The 11,709-nt window shown below is 32.8% G+C and overlaps 1 protein-coding gene across 1 annotated transcript; it reads left to right on the plus strand.

Annotated features, from left to right (window-relative positions):
- LOC107867054 (putative methyltransferase DDB_G0268948) lies at positions 1 to 11,315 on the plus strand. Its single transcript, XM_016713150.2, has 3 exons — positions 1 to 307; positions 10,311 to 10,510; positions 10,678 to 11,315. The coding sequence occupies exons 1-3, from the start codon at positions 158 to 160 to the stop codon at positions 11,111 to 11,113; spliced, it is 786 nt and encodes a 261-aa protein (XP_016568636.1). The 5' UTR covers positions 1 to 157; the 3' UTR covers positions 11,114 to 11,315.
- The last annotated feature ends 394 nt before the right edge of the window (positions 11,316 to 11,709 follow it).

Genomic DNA, 11,709 nt, shown 5'->3' on the forward strand with positions numbered 1-11,709 from the left:
TGACGAGGAATATGGTAGAGGGACTGATCTTTTCCACGTAAGTGCAGTAGATAAGGAGTCATGCTAAGTCAAAAAGGCTGAATAGATCATAAGGCTGTTGTGTCTCCATTTCCATTTCCTTTTCTCTCCATTATTGTTGCACAAAATCACCATACAAATGGCGGGATCGTTCGACAAGCATGCACAGCTCTACTCCGATGTACGGCCAACTTATCCCCGTGAATGGTTTTCGATGCTGGCTAAACTCACCACCCACCACTCTCTTGCTTGGGATGTTGGCACCGGCAACGGCCAAGCTGCCGTCCGAGTAATCCCCTCTCTTTCTTTAACTTATTTATTACTCTCCTCTCTCTAATTCATATTAAATGAATTTTCAGATTCTTTTTTTTTTTTTCATATTTACTCTGCCTTTTAATTCGTGGAGCTGCAGACTCACTCCCTCGACATCCTTCGTTGTCACCTGCTTATTCGTGATTTTAATATATCATACCTAATTAGTTATTATATAATATTTAATTATTAAGAAATTAATTAATTATTATATGACATTTAATTATTAAGAAATTAATAATATTTAATAAAAAAGGTAAAATAGATATTTATGATATTTCTGTTTCAACTACTTCAATCGTAATTTTTTTATGTTACTCTTACTTAATTATTATAAGTCATCTAAATATTAAAAATTAATAACATTTAATAGAAAAGATAAAATAAATACAAAATGATAAATTAATTCTTGATGTTTTGAATTAATTTGACATCTTATATAAGGCCACTTAAATTTTTTTCATAAGTATTTTTTATAACAGTTTTCCTATATCACTTCTAATTAGTTATTATTAGTCATTTAAGACATGCCTACTTCGATAATCCAATCGTGGTATTTGGTTGACTCTCAAAATTATATCAATGTCGCTTAAATTGGAATATAAGAAAAATTATTATAAATCACAATAATTAAAAACTTAATTATTTTTAAAATACAATTGATTATCAATGTCACAATAGTTTGAACAAGGCGAGTATTATAAATTAACTAACCACTTAAAATAGTAAATTATAATATCAAAAACGTATTATTAATTACAATAATTAACAACTTAAAATATCTAAAAAATAATTAATTTGTTATATGTTTCAAAAAATATATTATTTAAAAATTACATAAAAAGTATCATAAATTACAATAATTAACAACTTAAAATACCTAAAAAAATTTAAAAATATAAAATATTTGATAGAATCTTGAAATTTTATGGGTGTCATATTAACAACTTGAAATATTATTCTTATCAACATGGGTTGTGGGGCAGTGGATGGGGCTGCTCCACCCTTAACCAGAGGTCGAGGGTTCGACCCTGGGTATGGAAAAAACTCTGTTGGGAGTGCTGCCACCTTAATGGGCCCTGCAACGCGTGGTCCGGATTCGTTAGGACTCCAATGCGGACATCAGACACCGGATGGAAAATAAAAAATAAAATATTATTCTTATACAAATTACATTAATCTAAATATAATAATATATGTCTAACTACAAATTTATCAACTAAATAAATAATGCCTTTAATTTCAGAATACTACATTAACTCGTGTCCAAAGATTGCATCTTTTAGACATGAATATAAACCTGCTTTCATCCACAGGTTTAGACACAAATTTTCTGAAATACAAACTCTCTTTTTGTCTTCAAAAACATTCTGTGTGATCAATCAAACTGTTGAGTGAGTTCGTTGAATTCAACAATTTGAGGTACCGCTATTGTTCAGATTGAAAGTCATTTTATCCTGAGAGAAAGATTCCATAACCTCGGGTACAGTGAGAAAAATTATTCCTTAAGGACACTCCGTGAAGTCGGGGGACTTGGCCTTGAAATTCTATTTCATCTATTTTCTGAAAATAAATACACTTCTTAGATAGATTATTCATAATCTAGTGTTGAAGGTGTTGAGTAACTTCAAAAGTTTCTTGTCTTAGACTTGAACTAGAGTTGAAGTTTGTCTTGCATGTATACAGATTCTTGTACCCGAATACATTGTAAATAACAATTTTAAGGAATAATTTGCAGAATCTGTATTGCTTATTTTTGGAGATTAAAGCTTTAAGTTTTCTACTCCTTTTGAACTTAACTAGTGATTCGAAGACATAAAATCTTCATCACAAGTTAAAGATCACTCGGTTGACGATTGAAAGTCATAAAAACTTCATCGTTAACTAGAAATAAGAAGAAAAGTTTAAAGTTGCTTAACTTTATAAGTAATATTCTGAAAATACTAAATTTTATTATCTTGTGGTGACAGGAAAAATGACTAACGAAAGTCAAATACAAGATGCGGCTATGACTGTGGGGGCAACTAGTATTGCCTCAACAAGTCTAGTGAATGCTCCGCAACCTATGGCACCTGCAGAGAAGCTCGAAAAATTTATGGGCATTGACTTTAAGAGATGGCAGAAGAAGATGTTCTTCTACCTCACAACATTATGTTTTCAAAGTTTCAGTAGTGAGGATGCTCCTGAGGTGCCCGAAGAAACCTCGGACAAAGAGCGTTTCATAATTGTAGAGGCTTGGAAGCACTCAGACTTCCTTTGTAGAAATTATATCTTGAGTGGTCTCCAAGACGACCTCTATAATGCTTACAGTGGAACTAAGACATCGAAGAAATTGTGGGGGGCACTAGAACGAAAATACAAGACAGAGGATGCGGGAATTAAGAAATTCTTTGTTGCAAGGTTCCTAGACTTTAAAATGATAGATAGCAAATCGGTTGTCTCTCAAGTGCAGAAATTGCAAGTAATCATCCACGACCTCCTAGCGAAAGGTATATCTTTGAAAAATACCTTAGTTGAACAAATTGAAAATGTTCTTAGTACTCACATAAATTATTTTGTAGGTTTGATTGTGAATGATGCATTTCAAGTAGCAACGATCATTGCAACCTATGTGGAAAGACTTCAAAAACTACTTAAAGCACAAATGCAAGGAGATGACTGTCGAAGATCTTATTGTCCGACTGCATATTGAAGAGGATAATAAGGCTGCCGAGAGAAGGTCAAAAGGGAATTCTATAATTAATGGAGCACATATTGTAGAAGATGACCAAAACAATTCTAAGAAAAGGAAGAAAGTTGAACAAGAAAGCAATCAACCCAAGAAGAAATTCAAGAGAAAATGCTTCAATTGTGGCAAGATTGGCCATAAGTCCACAGATTGTCGTGCCCCTAAGAAAGGCAAGAAAAAAGGACCAAGAAAATATGATTGAGTCCAACAAAGAATGTGGTTATCTTTGTGCTATGTTTTCAGAATGCAACTTGGTGGGGAATCCTCGCGAGTGGTGGATGGATTCTGGTGCCACCAGCCATATTTGTGCCAACAAAGAGTTGTTTTCGTCATTCGCTCTGGCTCAAGTAGAAGAAATGATCTACATGGCTAACTCCATTATGGCTAAGGTAGAAGAAACAAGAAAAGTGGGCTTGAAAATGACTTTAGAAAAGGTCTTGACACTTAACAATGTCTTGTACGTTTCAGAATTACGTAGGAACTTGATTTCTGTTTCACTTCTAGACAAGAACGGATTTAAATGTGTAATCATTTCTGAAAAAATTGTAATTAGCAAAGGAGAAGTGTATGTAGGAAAAGGCTATCTCACCAAGGGCCTTTATAAGATGAATGTAATGAATGTTGAAATTAATAAAAGTTCAAATTCTTCTTACTTGCTTGAGTCTTATAATTTGTGGCATGAACGTTTAGACCATGTTAATTATAAAACGTTACGAAAACTGATTAACTTAGAGTTTTTTTCAAACTTTGAGTGCAATAAATCAAAGTGTCAAACGTGTGTGGAATCAAAGTATGCAAAGCATCCTTATAAGTCCATTGAAAGGAATTCCAATCCCTTAGATTTAATACACACTGACATTTGTGATATGAAGTTAACACCATCACGTGATGGAAAAAAGTATTTCATAACTTTTATTGACGATTGCACTAGATATTGTTATGTCTACTTGCTAAATAGTAAGGATGAAGCAATAGATGCATTTAGGCAATACAAAACTGAAGTAGAAAATCAGTTAGGAAAAAAGATAAAAATGATAAGAAGTGATAGGGGCGGAGAATATAAATCTCCCTTCGCCGAAATATGTGTAGAGAATGGAATTGTCCATCAAACTACGACCCTATATTCACCTCAATCTAACGGTATTGCGAAAAAAAAATTGAATGTTGAAGGAAATGATGAATGCCTTACTTATAAGTTCTGATTTATCGCAAAACTTGTGGGGGGAGGCTATCTTTATAGCTAATCGTATACTCAATAGAGTTTTCCATAGTAAGACACAATCAATTCCTTATAAAAATGGAAAAGAAGGAAACCCAACTTGAAATATTTCAAAGTGTGGGGGGTGTCTAGCAAACGTCCAAGTTCCTATGCCTAATAGGGTTAAGATATGACCTAAGACGGTGGACTGCGTGTTCATATGATATGCTAAAAGTAGTAAAACATGTCAATTTTTGGTTCATAAATCCAAACATCCGGATATAAATGAAAATATGGTAATTGAATTAGATAATGCTGAATTCTTTGAAAATATTTATCCGTATAAAATTAGACATGAACAGTCTAGTGGAGGATCTAAACGACCTCGAGATGAACCAAGTGAGAATGTACATAATGAAGAGAATCCAAGACGTAGTACACGTCAAAGAACGTCTACTTCGTTTGGATCAGATTTTGTAACACTTCTCTTAAAAAATGAGCCTTAAACATTTAAAGAAGCGATGTCGTCGTCAGACTCATCCTTTTGGAAAGAGGCAGTCAACAGCGAGATTGATTCAATCTTAAGTAATCATACGTGGGAATTGATTGATCTTCCTCCAGGAAATAAACCTTTAGGTTCTAAATGGATCTTCAAAAGAAACATGAAGGCGGATGGTACTATTGACAAATACAAGGCAAGACTTGTAGTAAAAGGCTTCAAACAAAAAGAAGGTCTTGATTACTTTGATACATACTTGCCAGTAACAAGGATAACATCGATTCGAATGTTAATTACCTTGGCGGCAGTATATGATCTTAAAATCCATCAAATGAATGTGAAAACCGCATTCCTAAATGGAGAATTGGAGGGAGAAATTTACATGAAACAACCTGAGAGTTTTGTGGTACCAGGAAAGAAGAATAAGGTGTGTAAACTTATTAAGTCGTTGTATGGACTAAAGAAAGCACCTAAACAATGGCATGTAAAGTTTGACCAAACCATGTTGACAGACGGGTTCAAGATAAATAAATTTGATAAATGTGTTTATATTAAAGACACTGCGAATCACCAAGTCATTGTTTGTTTATATGTGGATGATATGTTGATCATTAGTAGAGATATGTCTGACATAAATGCAACAAAATGAATGCTCGAGAGTAAGTTTGATATGAAAGACCTTGGAGTTGCGGATGTGATCTTAGGAATAAGAATCCATAGAACTCCACAAGGGTTGGCATTGTCACAGTCTCATTATATCGAAAATGTACTTGAAAAATTAAAGTATATGGAATTTGGTATTGCCAAGACTCCATTGGATATGAGCTTTGCACTTTAAAAAAATAAAGGTGAAAGTGACTCACAATTGGAGTACGAACGAGTATTGAGATTTTTAATGTATATAATGAACTGTACACGACCTGACATAGCATGCGCTATTAGAAAATTGAGTTGGTACATGAGTAATCTCAACAAAACTCATTGGATGGAAATGAAAAGAGTTTTGGGGTATCTTAAATACACTCAAAACTATGCCTTGCATTATAATAAATATTCCGCGGTACTCGAAGGATATAGTGATACGAATTGGATCACCGGATGAAACGAAGTAAAATACACAAATGGATATGTATTTACTATCGGTGGAGGAGCAGTCTCTTGGAAATCATCCAAACAGACTTGTATTGCTCGCTCTACAATGGAATCTGAATTTATTGCATTGGATAAAACTGGTAAGAAGTAGAATGGCTCCAAAATTTCTTGGAAGATATTCATTATTGGTCCAAACTAGTGGCACCAGTATGTATATACTGTGATAGCCAAGCGGCAATATGTAGGGCAGGGAGCATGATGTACAATGTTAAATCTCGTCACATACGACGGAGACATAATACCGTTAGGGAACTTGTCTCTAGTGGAATTATCACTGTTGACTATGTAAAGTCAAAGGATAATATGTCGGATCCACTTACAAAAGGCCTATCTAGTGAAGGAGTGGAAAGTACATCCAAGGGAATGGGTTTAAGGCCTAGTACAAGTAAGCATGGAGGTAACTCTACCTAGCAGACTTGAGATCCCAAGAGCTAGGTTCAAGGAGATCAAACAAAGTTGTGTCTGACAGGTTCAACATTGTCAATTACCCAACTCATTCTCATGATGTAGACAATGTTTAGTAAACAAGGATAAGACTTAAGGTGAAAAGTCTTTTAATGATTATCTAAAATTGACAGATTTGACCAAATAGTTTAATCTATAGGATTGAACGTTTAGAAATCACCTATGTGAGGGCAAAGTGGAAGCCGCTTCAAGGAGAATGTTAGTAAAGTCCTATTATCTAAGCTCTCATGAAATCGGGACTTGTTCATGGCTGAAAAGAACAAAACCGTGAGAATCATAAATGGTAAAAGGCTGGTTGTGTGACATGTGTTGTCTAGGTGTACATTAAAGCTCGACGGCTTAAAGATATCAAATCTACTGATTGACCGAGTGCATCCGCTGCATGTTCACTATGGAAAGTTCAAAAGGAAGATGCAATCCGTCTTTGCTTGATGATCACATACTTGTCCGTAATTTTTTTTATGAAAAATAGACATTTCCCATTCATGTGGGGGATTATTGGGTTCAAAGTATATGAAAAGTATGAATGAAAAATGGAGGAAACCAAGTGGAAGGAAAAATAGAGAAGAAAACACTAAAATAGAAAGTGTACTCTAAAATGGAAAGTATACTATTTCTCCCACATTGGTGGGAGAATGTGACTTTCAAGTGTTTATATTAAGAAACACTTATTCCACTTGGTAAGTGAGGCAAGAAATAAGAGATGCCTTGCGCCGTCGTCGTCGTCGCTCGCTCGGCTTCGGCTTCGGAAAATAATCGATCGATGAGATCAATTTATTTGACAGAAATTTAATCCGAAGGAAAAATATAAACCCAGTAAAAAAAATTTCTGTGTTTTGATCCTCCAGTTATATGCATGCAGTATTTCGAACTGATACTTCAAAAGGACCTCCAGTTATATGCATGCAGTATTTCGAACTGATACTTCAAAAGGATGCAGTATTTCGAACTGATGCTTTGGAAGGATGCAATCCTTCAACGAAATGACACACTAATTCATGAAATGGTCTGCCTGTTCGAAAAAGATGCAATCTTTGGACGAACTGACATGATTTTTCAGGAAAGGTCACACATTTTAAGTGAACCATTGCCACTTTTCAGAAGAGGCATATGAAGGCTATATAAACCTGCTTTCATCCACAGGTTTAGACACAAATTTTCTGAAATACAAACTCTCTTCTTGTCTTCAAAAACATTCTGTGTGATCAATCAAACTGTTGAGTGAGTTCATTGAATTCAACAATTTGCGGTACCGCTATTGTTCGGATTGAAGATCATTTTATTCTGGGAGGAAGATTCCATAACCACGAGTACAGTGAGGGAAATTATTCCTTAAGGACACTCCGTGAAGTCAGAGGACTTGGCCTTAAAATTCTATTTCATCTATTTTCTGAAAATAAACACACTTCTTAGATAGATTATTCATAATCTAGTGTTGAAGGTGTTGAGTAACTTCAAAAGTTTCTTGTCATAGACTTGAACTAGAGTTGAAGTTTGTCTTGCATGTATACAGATTCTTATACCCGAATACATTGTAAATAACACTTCCTCTGTACGGATTTTATGTGTCATCATTTATTTTTTAGTCGGTCCCAAAAAGAATGTCATCTTTCCTTATTTGATAACTATTTAAAGACACAATTCCACTTTTACCCTTATTGGTTCCACTTAACTAAAAAAAAGATAGTAGCACATTTTTTAATAAAGGATAATTTTATAAACATTATCAAGTCATTCTCTTATTTCTTAAATTCCGTCAAGTGACGGAGGGAGTATATGTTTTTATGAAAAGGTGTCTTTTAATAAAAAAACTATCTTTTTCTATAAGACTATGTTTTAGATAAAAAGATGTCTCTTACATGAAAGGTTATGTCGTTTCGGTATTTGATTTTCGCTGCTTCTATGTATATTCGATCTCTTGTTATTTTAACGTATCTTTTCACACTAAGCATTTACAAAGAAACTTTTCACTGTGTATTTTCCTTACAACCTTTCCAAGGAGTAATTTTCTTCCCAAAAGATCAAGTTGTTGATTTCTTACTTTCCAAAATAATTTCTTCACTATTTGCTTATTAGCGTAGAATTTCATAGGCTCATCATATCCACTAAAACTATTTACATTTAATCTCATAGCAATCTCGCAAAGAGAGAGCAAATATTGTTTTTAGGAAAGCATTTCACGCTTGTTTCAAGCATCAAATTATGTGTTCGTTTATTCGGATTATTAAGCCTTTAGCTTTATGTTCTTCTTCGTATACTTTTGTATGGGTTCATAGAACATATTTTCCAGCAGATTCTGTTATGTGAAGGATATGGGAAAGTGTCAGATCACAGGAATCTAGTATATGCATGCAGTTTTTACCTTGTATTTTTGCGCTTGAACTTTGTGATCTTCGGGTCAGAGTAAATTTCACCCATGGTCACTTAACTTTGTGTCTATTATACAAAAGTCATTTTTCTTCCATTCATTTCATCCATGGTCATTTAACTTTGCTCCAACCATCACAAAAGTCACTATGGCCGGATTTTCTAATAATCTCACCAGAAAAATGACGTAACAACCTTAATTAGTTGTTAATTTTAATTTAAGAAAATCTAATACATATCTTTGACCTATTTTATATGTGCCAACTCAATTATCTTTATGAATTATATAATAAAAAAATATCAATTTCTTAATAGATTAGGCTACCTAGTGATTTATCGATATTTTTATGAAATTAAACTAAAATTTATAAAAATGAAGAGAAAATAGAACAACATAACAAGTTTGAAATAAAAATAAAATATTTCGTAAATTACATTCATGTGTTTCTATTACACGAAAGTTAATTTTTCTTAACAAGTGTTTAATTTGACTGTGTCTGTCTAGATTTATTTATCTATGGATTTTGGCTTGATAAAATCACATTTTAAATTTGTTTGGCAAGGATAAACTTTGTTACATGCTCACAAAATAAAATATGATGCCTCCTTCCCAAACCAATCCTCGCTCCCACCTCCCCCCTTTCTCTATTTAAAAAGAAAATTGTCGATAGTGTTTTGCTTATTTTTATTTATTTATTATGTAAAAAATAATTTTTAATTTTATTTTTCATTTAATAAATTAATTTTTAAGTTTTTTTTCATATTTTATTCTTAATAATAAAGATAATTATTTATTCTCTTAATTATTTCCTCAAACTTAAACTTATACATCAATTAATATGAATATTATGATAAAAATAATTTTATATTAATTATTAATTCTTTAAGAGTGTAAACTTCAAATTGAAAATGTACTGTCCCTGTTCATTTTTATTTATTATGATTAAAAGCAATTACTTAAATTTATTTATTTAATTAATGTAATTTACAGACACAGATGAATATAATTTAAGAAGTGTTTTATTTTTATTTCAGACTTGTTATGTTGTTCTATTTTCTCCTCATTTTTATAAATTTTAGTTTAATTTCATAAAAATATCGATCAATTTTTTTTCTATGAATTACTAGGTAGCCTAATCTATTAAGAAATTGATATTTTTTGTTATATAATTCATAAGGATAATTGAGTTGGACACATATAAAATGGGTCAAAGATATGGGTAGTGTATTATATTTTCTTAAATTAAAATTAACAACTAATTAAGGTTGTCACGTCATTTTTTCGGTGGGATTATTAGAAAATCTGATCATATTGACTTTTGTGATGATCGAAGCAAAGTTAAATGACCATGCATGAAATGAATGAAAGAGAAATGACTTTTGTGTAATAGACACAAAGTTAAGTGATCATGGGTGAAATTTACTCCTTCGGTTCACAACTTTATGGATTGCTAATAATACAAAGTTACAACTAAAATTGTGAATTTGCGAATGTGTGCGTGCGGTTTCTCCGTAGTATTTATTCTTTTAGTAATTAAGTGTTACTAGTATTTTATTTTTGGTGGTCTCAGGTAGCTGAGCATTACGAAAAAGTAATAGCAACAGATATAGGAAAAGATCTATTAAGGCATGCACAAAAACACCCAGGGATTCAGTATTTCCACACACCACTTTCCATGTCTGATGAGGAACTTGTGTCTATAGCTGGTGGTGATAATTCTGTTGATTTGATCACTGTTGCTACTGCTGTTCACTGGTTTGATCTCCCAAGGTTCGATTCGATCGACTAATTTACAAATATAACTCATATTATCCAAAGTCGAGTAGTAATAATTTTTGACTTCTCCAAATGGATATAGTTCAGTTCAGTAGTCAAGAGATGACAATTCGGATTTTATACTTTGTGAGTTAGCATATGTTTGTAATGTATTTCCACAGGTTCTACTCGATTGCAAATCGTGTGCTAAGGAAACCAGGAGGCATAATAGCAGTTTGGAGCTACGCAATGATGAGTGTGAGCCCTGAATTTGATCAAAAAATGAAGAGCTTTCTTGATTCAACACAACCATATTGGCACTCAAATATACTGAAATTCGTGTTTGGTGGGTACAAAACACTGCCATTTCCTTTTGAGAGCGTGGGATTAGGTTCAGAAGGTGAACCAATTCAACTTGAGATGAAAAAAGAGGTTTCATTTGAAGGGTTCTTGGGATGGCTCAAATCATGGTCAGCAACTGTGACTGCTAAGGAAAAAGGAGTTGATTTGTTAACAGATAAATTGGTTAAAGAAATTCAGGAAGCATGGGGTGAGCCTAAATTGGTTAGACCTGTTGTTTACAATACTTTTATGCTTGTAGGTAAGGTCAAAGTATGAAAAATTAAGTGAATTTTGGTTGTTTATTAGTACTAGAATACGACCTAAGTGTTTGGATGGTATTGCATTGCATTGTGTTGTCTTGTATTGTTATTACCAAAAGCATGTTTGTTTTGTTTTGTTTTGTTTGTTTGTTAGGTGAATTTTATTGTAGTGTATCGTTAAGTTTCATAGTTATGTAAAGACGACGGATTTGGTGGTATCATGTCGCTCCCTTATATTGGTTTCTCATTTTACTATTACTTATTATTTAACAATTCTACTATCCTTTATTATCTTTTTAATGTAGTCCTACCCCATATCCTATTTTTCTATCAAAATGTTGTATTTATTAAAACAATATATACAGTGCGATACAATACAATACAAGACAATACATCATGAAACAATACGTAACAACCATCCAAACTGTTATAAATATATTACCATATCCAGTAAATGTCTACTTTACTAGATATAGTGAATGTTTATTTATGAAAAAATTAGAAACTCAATGTTAGTTTTTCCCTATAAATAAAGAGGTTTTTTCCTTCATTATAATTTAATAAAGAGAATCCCTCAAAAGAAATAAGAATTACTCTCTATTCTTTCTCTAC

This window comes from Capsicum annuum, chromosome 4, assembly GCF_002878395.1.
Source record: "Capsicum annuum cultivar UCD-10X-F1 chromosome 4, UCD10Xv1.1, whole genome shotgun sequence".
Taxonomy (NCBI): domain Eukaryota; kingdom Viridiplantae; phylum Streptophyta; class Magnoliopsida; order Solanales; family Solanaceae; genus Capsicum; species Capsicum annuum.

Coding starts and splice junctions, on each gene's coding strand:
- LOC107867054 (XM_016713150.2), top strand. CDS start 158: ATGGCGGGATCGTTCGACAAGCATGCACAGCTCTACTCCGATGTACGG. Junction 308..10,310: donor ACGGCCAAGCTGCCGTCCGA/GTAATCCCCTCT, acceptor TGGTGGTCTCAG/GTAGCTGAGCATTACGAAAA. Junction 10,511..10,677: donor CACTGGTTTGATCTCCCAAG/GTTCGATTCGAT, acceptor GTATTTCCACAG/GTTCTACTCGATTGCAAATC.